Below are 24,393 nucleotides of genomic sequence, written 5' to 3' on the forward strand. Positions count from 1 at the left end.
AATATTATAAATAATCACGCTTCTCGCGCGATTGAACGAGAGTTCGTGATTAAAGCGAAAAAAAAATGAAAAAAAAAAAAAAGAAAGAAAAGAAAAAAGAAATAAAAAGACAAAGATGCGAAAGAAGTATGTAAAAGAAAAGAGAAAAGAAAATCGCGTGTTCCCGAGACTCGCAGTACGTGTTTGTATGTTTTCGTGTGCGTGTATGAACGTGTGCGTGTGTGTCTGTCTCTGTGTGTGGTAGATGCGCGTGGGACTATCGTCGGACGATGTGTGGAGGGTGTCGAATGAAAAAATAAAGTTTCCGCGTTTGCTTTTGTTGGATAGAGGAAAAAAAAGAAGTCCCAAAAAAAAAAAAAAAAAAAAACGAGCATTGGTTGGAACGCGACTCGTTTTAACTTTTCATTCATCGACTTTGTAGCAATTCGTACTCGAGACTGGACAAAATATATCTACCGATCGAATGTTTGCAGTAAAAATTTTTTCGAGATTAAAAACAAATCTCCGGATTCGATTACTCGCGCTACGTATTTGACACGAAAAAAAAAAAAAAAAAACGATTGCGTTCGGTTCGTCGAAGAGAATTTGGTTCTCTTTTCGAAGAATCGAACGATTTCGATAAGACGACGAATAGGAGCTGCGAGTAAGGAGATTCTTTATTCCTCTTTGTTTATTTCTTAATTGTTTTTCTTTTTTCATCGATCAAATCGAGATTTAGAAACATCCAGAAATCGTTCTACCTTCTCTACTATACTTGCTGGACCACGAGAAATGGATTTTACATCGTCGATCAACGATAATAATAATGATAATATTCGGGGTGATGCGTGTGCGCGGGCCTGACAGTTTTTCCTTTTTCTTGGATTTTGTTTTCCCCCCCATGTTCCTCTGTTTCTTTCTTTCTTTCTTCCAGTTTTTTGTTATTTGCCTCTAATTGAATTCATTATCTTAATTTCGCAGTTCCGTACTCTCGTCAAACTTCAGAGTACCTTACGATGTTCACTTAGAACGATGGATGCTACGGCAAAACGGATTTACGAAAGTGTCACGTCACACTTGTTGTTAAATCTACCAGAATGTTTCTTTTCTTTAATCGAAACGCGAGAAAACGCATATCTCTCTCCTTACATCGCTAAATTTCTGTATTATTATTATTATTATTTTTTTTTTTCTTCGCTAAATGTGGTCGATATTTTCTTTTTCTTGTTCTTTTTCTTTTCTTTTTTCTTTTCTTGATTCCTACCTTGAAACTGTCCGAAGGTTCCCACCAAGAAAGATCACGTCGCTTTTAACAGACGACCGCGTCGTATATTTGTACCTCCTATGTGAAAAATATTCATTTAAAGCTCGTACACGCTCTATGTCGCAAAAAATATTATATTCTCTTCTATAAAATTGTCAAATTCTACTAATTCGCTATAAACGCTCTCACGTCGTCGATACGCGACGATTCGCGTCGATTGCGAACGATCGTGTTCTTCCTCTACTATCGTTCTATTGATGTAGGAAAGATATCGGGAAGATATCGAAGATGTACAGACACACACATACATACATGCACACGTATATACATATATATACGTATGTATGTATTATATATATATATGTATATATATATATATTAATTATGCGTGGGATTGTACGTACGATTAACAAACGGTTGTCTTTTTTGTTGCATCTTAGAAACGATCGTTCGATCGACGCGTAATCTAGAAACGGATATCGTCAGGTTTCTTATGAATGATTCATCGTGATCTCATTTGCATCATCTCGCAATAACTTAAGCATATGCTTCGTGATAAAATGAAACTTGATAATATAGAAAGAAAGAATAAGACGATAGGAATATATTCTGGGAAGTTGGAAAGAAATTACGTAGAGAAGTAGACCTTGGAAAAACGTCTTCGGAGTTGACACAAAAGCGATCGGATCCTGTCGAAAATTGACGACTGAACGAAAGAAGGGGGAAGGAGAAGAGGAAGAGAGAGTGAGACAGTGAGAGAATGAGAGAGAGAGAGAGAGAGAGAGAGAGAGAGAGAGAGAGAAAGAGAGAGAGAGAGAGAGATCAAGAAGAATCGCTCGGTACGACGCTATTAAGCTTGAGGGGAGACCTGCGTCCAGTTTCAATGTGGCCCGCAAACTTTGTGCATTCCATTGGTTCCTATTCGAAGTATCTTATAGGAATTCGAGTCATCCAGGATTCTTCACGAGTTTTTTCCCGCGATAATCGTAAACGCGCCGACAGAAGAGTACCATGTCCGACGGTACCGGTATCGGCGGTTGCCGATTCTTTCTCGGATATACTTGGTCCCCCGGTGGAACTATTAAACCGGGACTTTCCAAACCCTCTTCGATTCTTCGCAAATTCTTGCGGTAGCTGAAAGAGAAAGTACAAATTTGCGATTGCAATACCAGAAGGAAATATTAGTTTCGTATTTATATGTTACAGCCGAGTAAAAACTCACCGGCAATACTCGTTAAACGTTAGAATATAACATTTGTCCTCTATGCAAGCGACACTGTTGGCATCTCTGTGGCGAGAAGCAAACACCTCGTCCTCGGTGTCGCACTGCGTACGGCCTTGCTCCGTGTGTTCCGGCCTGTAGTACCACAGTAGCGAAAACATCATCTCCCCTGGAAAGATAAAATATTCTTTCATCTCCGTCGACGACGACGGGGAAAGAGAACGAGGCGGGGAGTATAAAATTTTCAAAGGAATTTACCGTCGTCCGGATTTTCCCAAAGCGCAGCTATCTTCGCGACGAACGGCAAATCGGCCTTCCTTGGTCCACTCTTAAGTAAAACGCAGTCTCTGGGTCTCAGGACATCGCCGCTCTCGTGCTTCATGCTGGCGTAACATCGACGTATAGCCGACTCCTCGTTCTACGAACACATACGAGACATACGTTACGAATGAAAATTGTATAATACCTCGAAGCGTATCGTCATTGTCTCATTACCGTTAAGTAAACTTTGGCTTCGAAAGCGTCACCCTCCCAACTCCAGCCGTTGCTCCATTTCGGCTTCAAGAACGTTTTTCTAGCGAGCGACAAATTTTCGCTCCCCCCTACGGTGTCCTCGGCTTTGGAGGTAGCTCTCTTTACGCTAGACTTTTTCGTGCTCTTCCGTTTCTTCTTAATCAATGCTGGTTTCTTCGTCTCTTCGCTAGCCTCACCGCCGGCCTTGCCACCTTTGCTCGCCACCTCGTTTTTCTTGGCGCTATCTTTCGATTTCGCATCTTGCGCCTTAGACTTTGTCTCCTGCGACTTGCCCTTGCTCCTGTTTCTAGATTTGACGTCCTGCGTTTTTGCCTTCGTCTTTTCAGATTTACCCTTGGTCTGACTGATCTTCGTTACTATCTTCGACAGTTTCTCCAATTCCTTCGCCAAGCCCAACTTTTTACCGACCTTCTTCAAGATACTAGTACCCTTGTTCTTCTTACCTTCCGACTTGTCGTTCGACTTTGTTTTGCGATCCTTCTTCTGGGTCATTTGCAAGCTCTGCTGTATCACCTTGTCGATGGTCTCCATGATGGAAGTATCGCTCGCCGGAGATTTCGAGTTACCGGTCGCGCTGTTACTCGCCGCTTGTTTCGTACTCTTCGACTTCTTCGACGCGGATTCCGAGCTGTTGGGAGTCTCGGCTTTACGTTTCTGGCCCTGAACCTGACTCTCCTTCTTGGCCTGTTTCTTCTTCGAAACGCACGCTTCGTTGACATCGTCCACCTTGTCGAGAAGCGGCTCGATCGGCGCTATCGCTTTGCTCGCGTGCTCGTTCACGTTCAGATCTTGAGTCGAGCCGACCGACAGAGTTCTCTTGCTAACCTTTCTTTTCTTACGACCATCCGACAGACTGTCCAACGACAATTTTCGTTTGGTTACCTTTTGACACTTTGGTTGCTCCACCTCAACCGGAATCTTTTCGACGATCTCTTCCTTATCCTCGACCGTTTCTTGAACGGTCGGCTCGTAATCCGGCTTTTTCCAACTCTCGTTGCCTATGACCACGACGTCGTTGAGCTCCTCCTTCACGTCCGGATCAGCGTCGAGCTTATCGTCGATCAACAAAATACCCGAATCCTTGTCAATTTCCAATATAGCCATTTTGCTCTCTTTCATGCACTGCTCGCACTTCATGATATCGCACTTGTAGTCCGACTCACATTTAACGTTACAATTCGCCGCGCAACTCAAATTATCCCCGATCTCGACGCTGCAGGACTCGCACTTAACGTTATTGTTCTCGAGCTTGAATTCGTGAAACTTGCTGCTCGGACAGTTCCCAACCGTGAGCTTTTCGCTCGGCGAGAGTGTCTCCATCTTGACCTCGCAAGTAGACGTGCAGCCGTGTTTCTGACAGGCACACTTTCTCAACTTGTCCTCGGCGCGATTCTTCTCGTCCTAAGAGAAAGAAAGGGGGAGAGAGAGAGAGAAAGAGAGAGAGAGAGAGAGAGGGAGCCAGAGAGAGAGAGAGAGAGAGAGAGAGAGAGAGAGAGAGAGAGAAGGGAAAAGAGAAAAAACGTAAAGTTAGCACGAAAATACGAATACGAATTGGAAGATTAGAAAAGGATGGGAAGAGGCAACGATACCTTGCTCCTGCAGTCAGAGTTCTGAGAACGATTATGACCACCGACGAGATTATGAGACGGTGGGACAGCCGGTTGGCTTTGATTGAGGTTGCGTAAAGTGTTGAGTTGGACACGATCCGTATCCCAGGCATTGGCACCATGAGGTGGCGCTAGCCCGGCTAGCCCCCTCGCTGGCGAGGGCGGACCTACCAAAGCACTGGGCGGCAATGACAGACCGGGCCCCGATACCACTGGCGCTCCCTTACCATTACCAATAAGGGGCCCAGTATCCACGTTTTTTGGACATGACTGCATCGGGCACGGACAACCCTGGAAGGCTGCGTCTACGATTGGACGGAACGTCGAATTTAATAAAAACGTGCGTGGAGAGCTACGGAAGCGGCGAGTTTTTGATTAAATGAAAAGATACTCACGGTCTACGAAAGGTCTTCCCTGAGAATGAAGATATGCTGGATTAGCCGGAGGTGGTGGTGGAGGGTAACCCCCGTAATACGGAGGCAAGGGATATTCTCCGGGTGGCGGTGGCGGTGGTTGATAGTCGACGACTCCAGGACCACCAGCCGTGCCTCCACCTCCCGGTCCTCCGCCTCCGCCAGTCTCCTGATATCCATAGTACTGCCTACAAAGAAATCTTCTTACAGAATGCAAGAAGAGTCCACTCGGTAGAACGGCCCTATTCGCATCGCGGGCTCGAGCGTGTTCTCTCACACGTTTGCCTTCGCCAAAATATGCTTCGAGAAAGTCGTTCTTACCTTCTGTAAGTTGGCGCGTACTTGTAGTACGGCGGTGGATGAGCGTGAGGATGGGTGTACGTAGGTGGATAACAGAGATCTTGATATTGAGGTGGCGTGCTATAATAGGAAGGGCAATATGCCCTATAAAAGCCTCCTCCACCTGGAACATACAAGGAAGGATTCGTTCGAGAGAGATCGTAAAATAGGATAGACCTATAAGATGATACATATCCTTCGGAATTGCTACGATTCTCTCCTTCTTTTCCCTCTTTTTCGACTCTAGTTCGCGATGGGTGATAAATCGAATTTGTCAGGTAGAAAACGGACCTGGAATATCCACTGTATAGGAATATCTGAATGCACCTGTACTACTCGTACCACCGGAAGTGGTCGATGTCGCGACCAAATCGTCCGAGCCTTCCGAGTTTTGAGGAGGCGTGGGAGTTGGTTCCGGTGGTGGACCCTTAACCGGGGGTAATGTTGGCGGGTGCTGTATCAGTGGTCCAGCCGGCTGATAATACCCTGCGAACAGACAAAATCAAAATCGATAAAGTCGTCGATCGCAATGTTTGCACGCGGAAAAAGAATACATACATACATACATACATACATATATGTATGTATGTATATGTATATGCATATTTATGTTCGATTCTAGGAAAGTCGAAAGAAACTTTGTCTCGCAAAGTTCCGAGCTAAGCGAAACCTGGCTTTCTCCTCGCGAGTAGTAGGACTGTCGTTACGGTGACGTGCATATCGATTATCCGAAAGATCGTCCGCCATTTACTTCGCCCAATCGCGATTCCGCCTATGTAGGTTAAACGCGCGCATATATATATCTATACACACACGTAGATGACACGCGCGCGTGGAAAGGCGCGTGCTCTCGCATGTCGTGTGCGTGAGAGAGACGGAAATGGAGACAGACACAGAGAAAGAGAGAGAGAGAGAGATATTTATTCCTGTACGGTGATACAACGAGCAATCGCAAATATGCGTTTCAAGATTATAGCAATCCAAAATCAATCGTCGAATAATTTAGTCGATACTTGCGTGAATCGTTTAAAATAGGACACCAAGTGTGCATCACGCACGAAGGACATGCGAAAGAAAGAGAAAGAGAGAGAGAGAGAGAGAGAGACCGTCGATGGGCGCAGCATCCAGCCGCATAGAAATCTGTTTCTCTCGATGAACCTCGCACGAGCGCCAAGTAATGAAGTTTCGCGACGAGGCCAAAGTGAATGAAGGGTACACACTGGCTTTCTCGAACATATATCCTTAGCCGGACAGGGCCGTGGCCGATCGAGGATAAAGGCCGCGTCCTTAAGGACGCTTACTGAAAAATATCGCGAGAAACGAGGTTTTATCGTCTTCGATGTGCCGTACTGCTACCGTTTTCGAACTCGAATCGACCTTCGTGATCCGATTTTTATCTCTCTTTGCTCGCCACGAAAGAAGGAGAGAAATCCTTTCGTTTCTTCTTTGTTCGGTTGGAAAAGAGTATGGATACGGTTCGAAGGATTTTCTACTCTACCTCGTGTGTTCGATCATGGATCAAATCGAGAGCAATCTGTGGTTTGACGGTTTCTTTCTTTCTTCTTTTTTTCTTGTCTTCTTTTGTGTGTGTGTGTGTGTATATATATATATATATATATATATATATATATATATCCCTCTCTCTCTCTCTCTGATTTTTTGTTTTTTGTTCTCTCCTTTTCGTTTTCTTCGTTCATTCTCGAGAATCGGAATAAGAATCTTTCTAATCGCCGTAACGTTTCTCGAAATGCGAATGAAACTAGAACCAATGTCTTTTCTACGAGAAACGAAATAGAAAATATCGTTGAAACGTTAGGACAAGTCAATGTTCATTCATACGAAGGTTATACGCGGGGAAAAAGCTCGGAAAGTTCTCTTTCTCGAAATACCTTTCTCATACCTTTCCCGTCTCGACGGACCGATCCAAAGTAGAACGTCGCGAACCTCGCGAAGCAAGAAGATATTTTAAGGTCGACGTATTGGGATGTCTCAGGGACGCGCGCGTCGACGTTTATGTCGTCGTGTCGTTGTTTGCGATCTATTAAGGTCGCTACGAGGCTCGTGAAAATATTTTCAACCTAGAAGGTGTATATGTATGAGCCGGCGAAGAGCAAATGACGAGGGACAACGAAACGGTGGCAGAGCTATTAAATACGTCCATTAAATATCTCTCTCGTTTCACTAACTCGAGTGTTGCAAACGTGAGAACGTAATCTTTCCTCCGAGCAAAGGTCACCTAAAGCTTTTCAGGACTCTTCTCTCGGTGGAAAGTTCAACGAGGATGGTTGGAACGCAATGAACAATGCCGGAAAGCCTTCCATGTAGTACACGTATATATACTCAAAATGTATATAAGCGCGTGTATGTGCCTCCACACGGTTGATCTAGGTCTATAGATGAAGACACGAGTGTATCGGTGGAAACCATGGACACGACAAATGGGTCACTGTCCGGCACCGTTCGAAAGAGAGAGAGAGAAAGAGAGAGAGAGAGAGAGAGAGAGAGAGAAAGAGAGACGCGACCCATCGATCTAATGGCACGGAACGTGGAAGATGATGATAAACGCGAGACCGCTCCGTTTCACGTCTATCTTTTCTCTCCTTTCGACAAAAGCTAACACATGACATATTTGAAACGTGCTCCACGAGTTTTTCCCTAAACCCGATGAATTTTTCAGAACGGTCAAACGTCCTGCGTGCCACATATTTTCTCTCTTTCTCTCCGTTTTCTTTCTTCGTCTCTCTTTCTCTCGTTCTGTAAGGAAGAGACGATGTACTTGAACGACGAAGCCTTACAATAGTTCTCCTATATTATTTTTCCCCTATCGCTGAAAGACTCGAAGGAAGGCAACCTTCGATTCGAGGAGTATAAAATCTTTTCCATTTTATATATATACATTGACACATACACACACACACACACGCACCCACATTATAAATACTAATTGAATGGTATAATGAAGAGCTTATCAGGACAAGATAGAAAGAGACTGAAGAAAACGAGCCGTTTCTCTCTCTTTCTTTCGTTCGGACAAGATGGAAAGAGAGAAAAGACAGTGGGTGCCGACTCTATTCCTATCTGTGGCCTATGCTGGTACGCTACGGTACTACTACTCGTTTTATCTTCGTATATCGCAGGCAAAAGTCTCGGAACGAACGGCGCTCGTAGCCTAGAGAAGTCAAGGACCCGAGCACGAAGGTGCCTTGCCGCAACGTGCCGGTGTCGTTGACTCAGAATAGAATCGAGAGAGTCTGACACTCTCAATGGCGCGTTTCGCGCTTTGCTCTTTCTCCGTGTCTCGTTCGTTCGAAAATCGTGACACGATGTCGATTGATCACGAAACGTCCTCGAAATTGTCCCGTTTCTAACCTACCTACGGTGCTTGAATACGTTCGATCGACTCGGAGATATAATTCTCGAAGGAACGTAGAAAATCATGAGAGCGAGAGAAACGAAAGCTTTTGACGGTCACCACCATCGCCGAAAGATCCGACCTGGATCGGTTTGATTCGACCTTGTTACGTTCATTTTTTTCTCTTTCTTTCTTTCTTTCTTCTTTTTTTTTTTGTCTTTTTTTCTTTAGACCTTTTTTTCTTTTTTACATGCACGCTGAAGAGAGAACGCTGAAAATTTCGCTAAAACGACTCCTGCTTCCTGCATGAAACATCGAGAGAAAGAGAGAAGGTGGAAGTTGCTCGGTACGGGCAGAAATTGAACTCGCTTGGATGTTTGCCCAACGACGAGGAAGACCGAACGGTTGTTTCTCGCTTTCTCTCTCTCTCTCTCTCTCTCTCTCTCTCTCTCTCTCTCTCTCTCTCTCTCTGTCTGTCTGTCTGTCTCTCTTTCTCTCTTTCTCTCTCTCTCTTTTAGAGTCCACGAAGAATTATTCGTAAACTTTTCGAAGCTTCTTGACATTTTGCAAATCCTTTTAAGGTAATTGCCTCGTCAAACGTAACTATCCTTTCTCTTTATCTCTCTCTCTCTCTCTCTCTCTCTCTCTCTCTCTCTCTCTCTCTCTCTTTCTTTCTTCCTTTCTCTCTCTATTTCTCTCTCTGTTTTAAGAGAAGACGATTAATCGAACGACGATCGTACTCGATAAATAAATCAATTTCTATGTTCAAGAGCCTACCCACGAAGGAATAATAAATATTCTTCTGGAGAATCGATGAGTATTCGAACGGTCGCTTCGTGAGGGAGAACGACGGGCTTATCCAACGAGTATTGCTCCATTTTCCAAGTATCGGCCAAACCCTTTGAAGAGAGAGAAGAAACTAGTATCGATTCGATCGAAATTAATAAATTATTATCAACCACGGAGGAAAGTTAATTCTGGCCCATTCGCCTTCTTATGTTCGAGACACGATAAATTCATTCGACAGCTGGACGACGAATAAGAAACAGGAGGAAAAAAGGAAGAAAAAGAAAAAGAAGAAGTGATGATGGTGGTGGTGGTGGTGGTGGTAGTAGTGGTGGTGGCGGTGGTGGTGGTGGTGGTCTGATAATATCGGCCCGGACACGAGCTCAAAGTGATTTACATTATTTATATCGGGGTTCTGTCTTTCTCTCTCGCCATGCTCTAGTCCTCGGTTTAATCACGCTGGCACAAACGGCCGTCGGTAATTGATTCTTATACGGTATCGGCGCGATACGGGGTGGCTTGGAATGCGAGATCGGCGCCATAGTACACCGCCTAGTATTATCGTTCCGACAGCTTTGCCGATGTTTACTCGCGCGTCTCTTTGTAACCTATCGACTACGCTCGAGATTCTAAAGAACCACTTTGTTTCTTCCATCCTTCTTTCCTTCCTTCCTTCCTTCCTTCCTTCCTTCCTTCCTTCCTTCCTTCCTTCCTTCTTTCTTTCTTTCTTTCTTTTTCTCTTCTTCTTTTTCTTCTTTACATTTGCCCGTAATATAATAAAGAAATAACAACGACGCCGTCAACCGTACCAAGGAGAAATTTTACTTACAAATTGACTCGACTTGATATACCTATGTATTTATAAAGAGGAAAGCCCTATTTGGTACACGAGTGCTGCAAAAAGGATCGAAACCGTCGATGATGTATAAATACACTTTGTTCTTTATAAGAATAGGCTGTATAGTAAGAGAAGAAGTAGTAACAGTAGCAGTAGCAGTAGCAGTAGTAGTAGTAGTAGTAGTAGTAGTAGTAGTAGTAATAGCAATAGTAGCAGTAGTAGTAGTAGCAGCAGCAGCAACAGTAGTAGTAGTAGTGTAGTAGTAGTAGTAGTAATAGTAGTAGAGTAGCGTAGTAAGTACAAAGTCGACGTTTAGAGCCGTTTAACGAGCGGCATAGGCGAGAGCGTATTGAAGGCAGGAAGGCAAGCAAGCAAGCAAGCAAGCAAGCAAGCAAGCAAGCATCCTCACCGAAGGCGAGGGTGTGCACGAGCCTTTTTTTAACGTACGGTATGCGCGAGCCAACGCCGATACGCTCGGCGGCACGCAACTTTGTTAATCCATAACCGTCGCCGTGTCATCGTTGTTCACCGGCCGTCCCTGTGCTAAATACGAAAGCGGACGACTTAAGTAAAACGAAGAAAAATTCGCTAAACCTACAAGAATACCTACGATTTTTCTTAGATCGTGTTTCTTATACTTTAGCGATTTTCTAACGCTTAGATACCTACTACTTGTCCTATATTCTTATCTCTCTCTCTCTTTCTCTCTTCCTCTTTCTTTATATTTATATATATATATATATATATATATATATATATATATATATATGTACATATATATATGTATTATAACCGTAAGCGGGCAAAGTCGAGGAAATCGGCTTTTCCGGTAAAGGAAGAGAATCTCTGTTTTCGGCATCGAAGCGTGACTATGCTCTATGAAATGTACACGCCGTCGACAAGAACGTTGCGTGCGATCCCTTTTCTCTTTCTCCCTTCTTTCTCTCTCTCTCTCTCTCTCTCTTTCTCTTTATTCTTCTGAAAAGGTGTATCTTCTCGCACGCGATAACAAGGACGATTCGAAAATAAACACTCTTTATTTCGTCAGTTACTATCGCCCTACTTTTTTTTTTCATGCGTTAGACCATCTCTCTCTCCCTCTCTCTCTCTCTCTCTCTCTCTCTCTCTCAATAGCGAGCTAATAAAAGAAGATACCTAATGATTCGTACGATGAACGGATGGATGGAAATCGAAATGACTTGGATGCGTGCTCGCGGACGCGTATTCCGTTCGTTTAATCGTAACCTATCGCTCGTCAAGGCTTCTCGACGACCTCGACCGAGTATCGTCTCGTCTCGTCTCGTCTCGTCTCGTCTCGTCTCGTCTCGATTTTCTCTATATAAAAACCCCCCTTTCGCTTCGGGACACGTACATCTCGAGCGCACGTGCGATACGTCCGCGTTACGAGGAGGAACGAAACGATCCGAGGGACGGCTATCCGTCACGACGAAGATGAAGAGAGAGCCCGAGAAAATGGACAAATAAAAGTCAAGATCGTTTAATCGTCTTTCCTGAGGAATATCGTTAGTAAAGTTTTATCTTCTACGGGTTAAAAGTTTATTAAGAAACTTCTTACTAAAATATCTTTTGCTTTTCTACAACGATCAGAGTGGATTATATAGTAATACGGAATATTTTTTATTTCTAATATGTGCACGAGCGACGATGTATTGAATATTTAACGAATTTTAATCGCGACGCTGAAAAAATGGACGCGATGAGTCTTTTCGCGACGAACGTAGGTCGAAGGTAAGTGCGAAGCTTTTCTGAAAGGAAAAAAAAGAAGAAAGAAAAAATAACGACAACGAAAAAAAAAGAATAAAAAAAAGAAGAAGAAGAAGAAGAAGGAGAAAACGCGCTTCACGCCGCGTTATTTGCTCTTTCACGCATCGTACGGCGCGTAACGCCTATCCATAGTTTGCGCTCGTCCGCCAGTGAATATCGCGTCGGTTAAATCCCTCTTCTTTCTCGACAACAAAAGGAAAACAGAAGAAAAAGAAGAAGAAGAAAAATAGGGAATAATAGAACGACACGTTGTTGAAACTCGCGTTGTTCCCGAACACACGCGCAACCCATCACCCGACGACCTAACGGATGCGCGTTTTCTGGCTACGCCGAAAAAAGTAAAAGAAGGAAAAGAAAATAGGTGGAAAAATAGGGAGAGAGAAAGAGAGAGAGAGAGAGAAAAAAAAGAAAGAAAGAAATAAAATAAAACAAAAAAGAAAAAAAAATGATCTCTCGCAAAAATTGCTCAACCGTAACAACGCAGGTAAAGCGAGAACGAGCTCGCGATATGCACCTTCAAAAAATTCGCGCAACGACGCGTAAAATCCGGAATAATGAGTTACACGAGCCCAGTTAATTCGTTCTGCTAACTCCTTGTTTCTCTTCCTAATTCGAAGGAAAAAGGGAAAAAGAAAAAAGAAAGAAACAGAAGAAAAAAGGGAAAAAGAAATAAAGCAGAAGCAAAAACCCTAACACTCTGTCATATGAATCGATTAAAACGGAACAGGTTATATTATAATAAAGTTTAACTTGAACTTTCTCTCTCATTACTTCGGCTTCTCTCAGATAACGTTCTAGGACGTTGCTAGGTCCGCTAGCTCGTTCAAAACTTGTATAATGATCGTTTCTCGCCAAGTGGAGAGCGTAAAAGGAGGCTAACGGCAACGAATTGGGACTACGAAAAAGGACGTTAATAACGTTACCACCCGAGTTTAGGTACGATTTTCGTCGTCCTAACGTTAATCTCTTTTCTCTCTCTTTCTCTCTCCCTTTCTCCCTTCTTTTCTTTCTTCTTGTTAAAAAAGATCAAAAAAATAGAGAGGATATGTAAAATCCATTCGAACGAATGACGATCGATTATTCGATGATTACCAAAAGATTCAAGTATGCAGAACGATCGTATAAGTCAGCGACGTATAAGTATACGTACGGATAAACGCATAGGTAATAGATACGTAGACGCGTGTGGGTGTATAAAAAGAGCACTTTGTTTTGCTCGGTTGACGCATGTCGTTAACACCTGCTTTGGTAGCTTTTCGGATTAAGGGCCACGCGTCGAGACACGAGTGACAGCGCGACAGTGCCATTACTAGGACTCTAGAACTAAGTACTTGGTTACTTGGACCAACCCTCCGATATCCGTATATACGCATGTATTATACCTAGATCGTGCCGACTGAAAAGTCACGACGACCTTTCGATCCTCTTTCCTGCCCTGTCGGACCTCGTCTTTGTACCTATCTATGGAATCGATGATCGAACGAAAGATAAAAAAGACGAAGAAGAAAAATAAGAAACATCTTTCGACAGAGTACACCGACTTCGAAGAGAACAAAAAGAAAGAAAAGAAGAAGGAACGTTGGCCGAAGCACCGACGATGATACGTTGACACCACCGTAGGATTTGTGCCGTTACTAGGCCAACTCCTCTCTGCACGCTCTATTTTCACCGTTGAGCGCACGTTTAATACTCGCTGCTTCTGCTCCTCTTCGTTCGCTCGTTCGCTCGTTCGCTCGTTCGCTCGTTCGCTCTTTCGTTCGTCCGTTCACCATCATGGACCGGACGAATACACCGAAGAGAGGAATACGCGGACCACGCCTCTTGCACGAGCTGCTCTCGCTTACGCCTAACTCTACGAGAGAGAGAGAGAGAGAGAGAGAGAGAGAGAGAGAGAGAGAGAGAGAGAGAGATAGAGATGGATAGATAGAGAGAGAGAAAGAGAGAGAGAGGAGGAAGGAAGAAGGGAGGGAGAGAGAGAGGTAGAAAAAAAGACTTTCGAGTTTCCTTCCTCCTTCCTCCTTCCTTCAAGTCTTGGATCTACGCTTCGCAGAGCTCAAACGTTTTTCGACCGGAACAGGGCACGTCCTACGCGTCTACGGGATCGAAACCGGATTACCCTCGTTCTTTGCCTCAAGATTCCTTGTTTTTTTTTTCTCTTCTTCTTTTTCTTTTTTCTTTTTCTTCTTATTTTTCTTACTTTTCGATAGCCTAGATCAAACGGCAATGCGTTAAATACCGATTCCTATCGATTTAGGATAAATCCTTGTTCATTACATCTCGAGTTATTTTCTTATCCTTTAAGCGGATTCGAAGCAAGATTTCTCATTACACCTTTTATCCGCTCGAATGATTTTCGACGAACAAAAATCACTTGAATTTTCGGATTGGTAGGTCGCGATTAAAAAAACAGGCCTCTAGATCGTATGGAATAATCGATGACCTTGCCGTTCCTCGGACAAGCTTTTGCACTTACAGATTCGACCGGGACCGAATTCGCGAGACGTTTTATCCATCGATTTTCGCTCGCGGATATGTAAATCCGCGAATTCCTTAATATCCGATGTTTCTTTCGATGATCTTCGTCGCGATCGAAAGAAGCCACGAGGAAGTCCATAACGATATTCCATGGCGAACGGCCAAAATTCGATATATCGCGTATTGCGTTTGTTTTCGAACTTGCGAAGAAATGCACGAATCGATGCGAGAAAGAGAAGAAAGGTGTAGGCAAGGGGGAGTTAGTCGCGTCGATTGAATGAAAAAAAAAAAAAAAAAAAGAAAGAAAGAAAGAAAGGAAATAAAATTAAGAAAAAAAAGAAAACGAAACTCCATTAATTTTCTATAAAATTTCTTTGGCACGTTTCCAATCGATAACCACCGACACGCGAGGGAATCCAAAATACCTATGAAAACGTGCATACCTTTCGGGATGGCGAAACGAAGGTCGATCTATAAAATAGACGGTATAATATTAATTTATATATTGGTCCTTAATGGAATTGGATTCGAACTAGTTTCGAATACGAAAATACGTGCGCTTAAATTATTGCCACGTTCGAAAAGTTCGCAGCGACTTTTAATTAAATTCTATATATGCGTACGCTTGCGCGCTTGTCGGTGTGCGCGTACACGCGTACAACGATACGCGAGCGCGTACATACGTATATTAAAAATTGCTACGTGAATTTTTCGAAAGGTCCCAATGTGTCGGTGACTTTTAATAATACCAATCTCATAGATTAATTTTCGCGATTTCTCAACGCGTATCCCGTTAATTAATATCGAAGAAAGACATCGATGTAGGAAGAAAGAAAAGGAGACCATTTTTCGTGGGGTGTCCCGCAAGACGAAACTCTCGAGCGATTAAGGTTATTCGGTTGTCGGTCGACGCCAATGCCTGAAAGCAGGTCGAGTTGCATTATTCTCACAGCTCGTTACTATCACGTACCGACTCGAAATCGTAGCTTCGTCGGCACGCCGGCGGTACTTCGAGGGAAACTTTATTCGATGAAATTATTCGACGCTTCTTCTTCTTCTCCTCTTCCTCCTCCTCTCCTCCTCCTCCTTCACCTCCTCCCCTCTTTCTACACCGCAATGCGAGCCGAGACTCCAGCGCGGCGAAACTCCGTAGAAAACGGAATAACGTACGGTTATTCGATGATCTTCAAAAGAGACGTCTCGATAACATCCTTATCGAAATTGAATTTTCGTGGACTACTAGAAAAGAATTCCTGCTACGTCTCTTTTTCGGTAATCCCGTCGAATTTCGAATCTCGAGTTGAATCTCTATGAACGGAATACGGTCGAGCGAACGTAGTCAAAAGTAATCGCTACGATCCCTCTGGCTCGAGCACGATCTAGGATCTCCGATGATCATCCGGAAGATTTCGCGAGTAGGTAGTAGACCGAGAGAATTTCGAGCCGTAACCAGAAATGGCTATGACTACGTAAAGTTACGAGGTGTTGGTTGGAAGAGAAGGAAAGAGAGAGAAAGAGAGAGAGAGAGAAAGATGAGGTAGCGTAGGAGCGTGCAAATGAATTTTCCAATGTCCTCCGAAGCCTCGGTGGATGTGTAGCAGCTGTACGAGCTCACCTAGGCCAAGTAGAGTAGGCAAGTAAAGCTCGCGTACAGCTCGTAGAACGAAGGCAAGAGCAAATCTCCTCCGATTAAGGTTACTCGAGTTGCTGGCTGACGCCAATGGCGCAAAGCGGGTCGCTACATTATTCTTACTGCTCATTTCTACCATGTTGCGGGCTCCGTAACACAGCGACAAGACTATACGGTACCTCGCGCGAACACATATTCGATCGCACACACGCACACGCACGCTATCTTGCGGCTTTGTCGTCCAATCTTCGACCAATATATGGCTAGCAGCTCTCATCGCGAGAACATCGAATACACGAAACTTTTCGAGGACAACTCCTCGTCGTTGCGTTTAACCTTTCTACCTTTCCTTAAAACGCGGAGGTGGTGGATGAACGCTCGCGCACGTAGCCGATCTCAAACTCCTTAATTGGCTCAGGAGAGAGACGCGGGCTCGAGAGAGGTTCCTCCCTCTTTCTCTCCCTCCCTCCTTCCCTCCCTCCCTCTCTCTTTCTCTCTCTCTCTCTCTCTCTCTCTCTCTCTCCTCGAACTCCACCTCGTCGCTGTTCACCAAAATTCGAGCGTGCGTCCGCTTCTACGAGGTGAAAGTTGCCGATTCATGAGAACTGGCTAAAATACCGAGAGAGAGAGAGAGAGAGAAAGAGAGAGAGAGAGAGAGAGAGAGAGAGAGAGAGAGAGAGAGAGAGAGAGAGAGAGGAGAAAAAAATACGAGACAAGTCGATAAGCTCGAAGAAACGTGCAAAAGATTATTTTTACGTTGAACATTTTTATTTGAAATATTCGTAGTACCATACATACATACATACATACATACGTGATAGAACTTATGGTCCCGAACACGTTGAGAACGTATGACAAACGTCAACGGCTCGCATATGTTTCCGGATTTAATGTTGACAAAGCCGCAAGATAGCATCCGGACGATGGACGTATAATGTAAAAATCGATATGTATCGAAAGGTTGAGCGCGTTATCGTGGAAAACGGATTAACGTCAATGTTACTACGATACGATACGATAGGATACGATACGATACGATACGATACGATACGATACGATACGATACGATACGTTACGTCGTCGAATCGAAGACGAGAGCCATAGGATATGATCTAATTGCTACGTCCCGCGAATTCGAACGACTACGAGAGCCGATGTTATATGGTATAGGTATATCGCGCTAACGAAAGATTAAATCGCACGCGCGAAAAGTACGAGGCTAAATTTATGACGCGAACTACGAGGAGACCACGATGAGAAAGAGAAGAAGAAGAAGAAGAAGAAGAAGAAACCAGCATCCAGGGATGCTGCGGGGGGGAAAAAGATTTATCGATGCTATGAATTATCAAAGCGATGTACCTACATCGCCATGGATTCCAAGGAACGCGAATCGAGTTCCTCTAGCGTTGGAGAACATCGGACGTTTGCCGTAGAAAGATGCAATCGGATGCTAGAAATGATCTCCCCGTTAGATCGAGTTAGTTCTCCCCGTTAGTTACGTCTGATTTTTTTTTTTTTTTTTTTTTTTTTTTTTTTTTTAAGACAAATTGGCGTTAATTGCATCAAGAATTTATAGCGTTGATTGTTAAAGGATACGTTTTCTGTTAACACGAATATATCCGCCATGAGATAACTGTTATAAATTTGTCTGGCAAAAACTTCATCGAAATCGTAATCCGATTAGAAGTATCGTCGTCGAGTAATTTGAATTTTTTATGAGATTATTGTCCAGGAGCATTCGTTCGTCGGGTTTAGTTTTGCAAAGTTCGATGAAGAACCTGGATAAGTATAAGAGGAGTACGAGGAAGAGAGTCTTTCCGGATTCGAGTACGACAAAAAGGCCGTACTAATTAATGCCGGCGGGGTAGAAAGACAAGACGAAAAAATATAAGGAAGGCGTCGGAACCGCCAAGTGTCCTGGAGGAGGAGGGGTTTTGAAAGAAGAAGGCGGTGCGTGTTCAAAAGCCGCGACTAAAAATACAAATTCTATTTCGAGCCCCAGGCGGAAGGTCAAGGCGTGCTAGAAACAGCCAGTAACGCTCGAGGAAATATGTGCCTCGGTATCGTCGAGCCAACCTTCTATCGGATTGTTCACAAAGTTCCTACAGATTTCGACGATATCGAAATGCTTATTTGACGAGTTCGAACGAGAAAGAGAGAGAAAGAGAGAGAGAGAGAGAGAGAGAGAGAGAGAGAGAGAGAGAGAGAGAGAGAGAGAGAGAGAAAGAGAATAATCGAAGACTTTTAACAGGCTAAAAGCTAGGTCTGATGGAAACACATTTCCCATGGTGGCGAACGATGGAAAAGATGCAAAAGGATAGTCGAGGAAGTTCAGCGAGAATATATCCCTCTCTTTCTCCATATCTCTTTCACTTCCAGTGGATGTCTGCAGAGACCTCTTAAACGGCCACTTCCTTAGACCAGTTTGCTTTGAGACCTTGAGAGCGTACTTACTTCGCCGATCTTCCGCATATCCTTTGCTTCTTCTTTTCCTTGCCTATTGAATTATTCGACTCCAAAGTACGAAGTCTATAGAAATATCAATCCTCCGGGTTGAAGGAAGATTGCCATAGAGCTCGTCGTTCTCGACATACGAGATTTTTCAAATTTCGCGAGAATTTCCCGAAACAAATCCAACGCCGAAATCCATCTACGATGTCCGAACGAGTATCGGTATTACCAAGGCTACTACCATCAATTTGTACGCACCTGAGACACGAAAGAATATCGGCGTTCGCGTCCGATCGTGGCGAGCTAACGCAAGCTTCGCTACTTTCTCCGGTGAAATGCCAACGAGTTAGGCAGTACGTGAGAGATTAACCGAGCATGTGCACCGAGTAATGCTCGCTCGCTCTCACACACACGCTCTGTCTTTTTCTTACTCGCACTAGCTAGCTAGCTAGCTAGCTAGCTAGCTAGCTAGCAAGCTCCTGTTCCTGCCGGTGGTAATCAAACCGAGCACTCCCCCCTCCCTCTCTCTCTCTCTCTGTCTCTGTCTCTATCTCTATGTCTGTCTCTCTCATCCTTCTGCGTTAAGTAAACCGTACCGGTTTCCCGTATAACGAGAAACTCTAACGTAGCCGACTTCATTCGGCGAAACGACATGTCGACGGTGATACATAAACCGAACAGCAGAACCACCACCACCACCACCTCCATCTCTTTACTACTAATTTTAGCCGCCCCTCGTAATCGCCACGTAATAAAGACCCTTAAATCGCTCACACGCATAATTCGTGCAATTACGATTCCGTATCCTTTTACCTATGATTAAATCCTAAGTCGAATAAGAATTTCAAGAAGAAGAAAACGAAAACGAAAAAGAAAAGAAAGATCGATAGGGAAAAACTGGTACGATCACAATTTCGTAATACCTACACAATTTACCTTCCTCGTTAGAAAAAAAAAAAAAAAAGAAAGAAAAAGAAAGAAAAGGAACAAAAAAAAAGTCAAAGAGGAAAAATTCAACGAGCAGCAAAATTGTCATGTTGTCTTAGAGCAAACGAACGATGAAATGAATAATGAGAGAAATCAATGTCTCTGGATAATGTAGAGAGAGAGAGAGAGAGAGAGAGAGAGAGAGAGAGAGAGAGAGAGAGAGAGAGAGAGAGAGAGAGAGAGAAGCAGAAAAGTAATGATTGATTTATTCGAGCTGAGTGAGCAATCTGTTTAGCCGGGAAGGAGCGATCGAAGGAAGGATCGAGTTCGAAGGGAAAGGTAAAACGATCGTGAAAGGTGCGAGATCCGGGGGTTTTCCTATCGTACCAGAGAACTTGGACAAGGCGAGATCGCCGACGTTCCACCGGCGGTACTAAATCACCGTTAAGTGTCAGCTCGTCCCCGAGGTTAATTGATGAGGGAGGGCTAATTACAGGCGATGCTTGACCGCTCGCACGCGAAATTACGGAGAATTTGTTAAGATGTTTTTACAAAAGGCCCGCATTCCGGTCTCGAGCGTTCTCGCATTAGGCGAGAAGCATCCAGCTGCTGCTGGCTGCTACTGCTGCTGGCTACCTTTGCCTTTGCCTGTGGTTTCTTCCTTTTCTTCCTCTTTTCCTCTACTCTTTCTTCTCTCGTTCACTCGATTCCTTCTCTCTTTCCTCGTGAGAGATCCTGAAGGATCCAGCTCGCGAGAGAAACTCCGAACGTCAAACATTTTCTTCTCGCGTTCTTCTCGGAAATCCTTGACCCGAGATTCCTTATAACTTCTTCTTTTTCCTCTCCTCTCCTCTCCTCCCTATTACCATCGGTCCACGGCAAACGATTCAAACTTTTCCTCTTTAACTCGACCGCTCTCCTTCGTTTTTTATATATATATATATATATATATTTCTTTTCTTTTTTTCTTTTTTCTAACAAGAATATCCCCATTAGCTTCTTTACAATTGCATTTCGATCAAACGAAATAATAAAGGAGGACGTTTCTATTGTCCCATTTATTCTCGCCACGGTGTATGACGATACGATACACTTTGACGAAGCCCGTACTACGCTCAGATTCTTTTCCAGCATCGATTCTCCAGCTCGTGAAAGTCTCGAGAAACGGGGAAACTTTCTTCTCCAGTCGTGAATCGCGCCGATTTCAAAAGGAGAAAAGCCAATGCTAGACTTACCTACCGACCGACCAACCAACCAACCAACCAACCAACCAACCAACCGACCAACAAACAAACGAACAAACAAACAAACCACCCAACCAACCAACCAACCAACCAACAAACCTATCGTGCTTTGAATAATCTCGCAAAAATCTCTCGAATTTTAGGAGAGTAATCAGTGGCACATCTCTATCCGAAAATTGGACTGGAAAACACAATAGAGAGATGGAAATAGAGAAAAAAGAGAGAAAAAGAGAAAGAGAGAGAGAGAGACATAATTAAGATGCTCTGGATCAAGCGACTTCGCGAAAAGCTTATTGCCTCGCCTATGGTCCATTAGTCGAAATCTAATATCCCAATTATGAAATTATCCCGGTAGGACAGGACGTGCGCGATGCACGAACGTTGCAAGGCCGGAAAGAGAAGAAAAAGGAGAATGAGAAAGAGGAGAGAATGAAAAGGGGAAAGAGGAGAAGGAGGAGAAGGAGGTGGAGGTGGAGGTGGAGGTGGAGTAAGAACCTCTGGCATTTTGCCACGTCCTTCCAGCCGAAAGTCGACAGTACGGGGATCTCTTAAACTCGCTTTCGTGCCTGATACTTTATACGTTTTGTCTCGCGCGTACATATAAACCGAAAGTCTCTCCTCTTTCGTACATTATTACTCGAGTTCGCAACGAGTGGAATTTATAGAACGCAAGGATTTCCTCGGCGCAGCGAACGGAGCTCGTATGATGGATCCAACGAAATATTTTCTCTTCTATTCATTTTTCTATCGGATTTCCTTCCTTCTTTCATTAATCAAGCAACATCGAAGATAAAAAAGAAAAGGGAAAAGAAAGAAAGGAGAAAGAAAAAAGAAAAAAAAAAAAAAGAAAAGAAAAGAAAAAAAAATGGAACTGAATCGGAAAGGCTCTACGTGTTACGGGAGAGACGGCATGAAAGAAAAGAAAGAAGAAAAAAAATGAAGAGAGGAACAAGAACGGGGATATTAAACGCGAGGAGGACTCTCGGAGCTTTCACGGATACCGCAAAGCGTAATGAAAAGGCTCGATGCGACGCACGTTGCGGTTGTCGCGCGCAACGCAAACGTGCCCGACCAAAATGTACGCGAGGTACGAACGTACCGTGTGTACGTGAGAACGTCCGCTACGGTGACGTTAGGGTCAGCTAAAGATCGTAAATCAAGGTCAAGCTGCAGAGAAGCTTTCAAACGTACATTTTAACGTTTACGCGTTGCTTGCCCTAAAGAATATTAGAAAGTATCTCCTTTCGACTATGTTTTCTTTATATATTTCTTTTCTTTTCTTTTCTTTTCTTTTCTTTTCTTTTCCTTTCCTTTCCTTTCCTTTCCTTTCTTTTCTTTTCTTTTTTTCTCTCCTTTATTCTCTTTACCTCTGAGCAAGTAGGCTGCTAGCATCATGTCCTTGAGCTGCGGCAGATAGAGGCCATTGAGCAAACCATGGTTCAAGTAGTTCATGCTCGGACTAGGATTGTAGTTCAAGCCGGGAGTGAGATGATGGTTCAGCTGATGCAGATTCGTCAGATGACAGGGATGGCTTAGTCCGTGATTCGGGATTTGGCTTTCACCGAGCAGCTCGCAAATCTTGCAACGATTCTTCGTCATCTTTTCTTTTTCTTATCCTTTGCAACGAGACTTCACTCGGGTCCGCACTCTCGACAACTTTCGTACTTGCTTTCGAACGTGTACGTATACGTGCCCATATACACATATGTACATATATACCACGTTCGAGCTCTTTCGTCGTCGCGGCTCTCGATGTTCTTTACGCAATTGCGCGTACGTAATAAAATATATATTTATATTTAAGTTCTCTTACGGGATCCCTTGGACGTGCGTAGCTCGTTTCTCTTCTTCTAGTCCTTGTCTAAAAGCAAGAAAGCAAGACATTTTTGGGGACGAGCCCGAAACTTTGCGATCGTCGGGCGTTAACCGATTAGAAGGAATTTCGAAGCGTGCCAAACATGCGCGGGAAATATTCGTTCTCGAGTATTAATTACAGCCAACGCAGCAACAATTTTCGCGATACCGTGAATAACCCGTCGTGGCGTATCGTCGTACGCCGATGGCGAACGATGATTTGTGGGAGAGTCGATGGATCGCGATACGATTTTCCTGTAGTTTATCTCTATCGCGTTATCGCGTTACGTCTTATCAGCAAAATACTTGTCAACCTGACCACTCTTTTCCTACTCCGTAATGCCACGAACTGCCTCTATCCATCGTTTCGCTTTCGATTCGATAATTCGTCCTTCGACTTTTTCATTTTCGATTTCAAACTGCACAATTGCAAATGTTTCGCTATTTCTTCTACCAACATATTTCAGAATATCGAAGAAAATTTTCTGTTCGGATCTTTTCGTTTCATTCGTTGCTTCTCCCTTCACCCTTTCCCTCTCTCTCTCTTTTTTTCCCCACAAATAACGATCGAATTATCATTCGATAGAATACAAATTTCTATCCATTTCCAACTCGCAATTACAAGTATCGTCTTTATCGAGAATCAACGTACCCTTATTAAAAACAACGACCCTCTCTCCCGCTTATTGTTATTTTCTTCCTACTCGTGAAAACTTTACGAACCTCCACCGCAAGCTTCCTCTCGTTTCCTTATTTTCTACGCGAACGCGCTTCTTCTTATCGAAACTTCTCGCATAAAGTTATATCGTTTTGGAAAATTCGTTAAGCCGTGAAACGATTCGTTCGATCGCTTTGCCACGATTTACTTCGAAAATAAAATGTAGAAAACGTACATACGTACTTATTTGCTCAAGTAGGTAGAACGAATGAGAGAGGGAGAGGGAGAGAGAGAGAGAGAGAAAGAGAGAGTATGGTCGAACGAAAAATATTTACCGAGCGTATATACACACGACGCACGACACGCTTTATTCGAAATGAAAAAAATATCGTTCGTTGAAAATGAATGGCGTAGAAGTCGTGAAATCGACTACCAAAATCCAATTACGAAAGCGTGTGATTGCCTTTTCTTTTTCTCAACAACAGACTTCTACGCCGATAAAAGCGTACGGCGCGTTATTTGCATAATTAGAGGTCTTATCGACGTAAGACAAAAGGTAAACTTGCGTCGCTTCGATGCTACTTTTGACTTAGATAAAATGAGATAATGGTAGTAGAAAAAAACAGAGAAAACACAGAGACAGAGACAGAGACAGAGACAGAGACAGAGACAGAGACAGAGACAGAGACAGAGACAGAGACAGAGACAGAGACAGAGACAGAGAGAGAGAGAGAGAGAGAGAGAGAGAGAGAGAGAGAGAGAGAGAGAGAGAGAGAGAGAGAGAGAGAGAGAGAGAGAGAGATGGTGAGGGGACAAGGAAAATCCGTTCTGGTACTCTCGTCGCACAAGCCTACGTTATATGCGCTCGGACTTCACAAATTAGACTTTCCTTTCTTATCAGTGAACGTTCCGCTCAATTCTATATAAACAAAGACGACGACGATGACGACGACGACGACGACGACGACGACGACGACGACGACGACGACGACGACGACGACGAGTAAAGAGTGGCAACGAGAAACTGGGAGAGCA

The 24,393-nt window shown here is 43.8% G+C and overlaps 1 protein-coding gene across 8 annotated transcripts in view; it reads right to left on the reverse strand.

The window, feature by feature from the left end:
* Nucleotides 1-652: 652 nt before the first annotated feature.
* LOC122628149 overlaps nt 653-24,393 on the reverse strand; it is a 57,921-nt gene continuing 34,180 nt past the window's right edge. For 4 of the 8 annotated variants that reach the window (XM_043810097.1, XM_043810096.1, XM_043810099.1 and 1 more), the window contains exons 5-12: nt 5,650-5,844; nt 5,341-5,482; nt 5,002-5,219; nt 4,589-4,911; nt 2,961-4,400; nt 2,724-2,883; nt 2,466-2,634; nt 653-2,377 (exon numbers count right to left, since the gene is read on the reverse strand). In XM_043810097.1, coding sequence (XP_043666032.1) covers nt 2,191-2,377; nt 2,466-2,634; nt 2,724-2,883; nt 2,961-4,400; nt 4,589-4,911; nt 5,002-5,219; nt 5,341-5,482; nt 5,650-5,844 — 2,834 coding nt within the window. In that variant the 3' untranslated portion in view covers nt 653-2,190. The remainder of the gene's footprint in view (nt 2,378-2,465; nt 2,635-2,723; nt 2,884-2,960; nt 4,401-4,588; nt 4,912-5,001; nt 5,220-5,340; nt 5,483-5,649; nt 5,845-24,393) is intronic. The other 4 variants (XM_043810100.1, XM_043810103.1, XM_043810102.1 and 1 more) reach the window with 4 other exon arrangements.

This window comes from Vespula pensylvanica, chromosome 3 (assembly GCF_014466175.1).
Source record: "Vespula pensylvanica isolate Volc-1 chromosome 3, ASM1446617v1, whole genome shotgun sequence".
In the NCBI taxonomy this organism is placed as follows: domain Eukaryota; kingdom Metazoa; phylum Arthropoda; class Insecta; order Hymenoptera; family Vespidae; genus Vespula; species Vespula pensylvanica.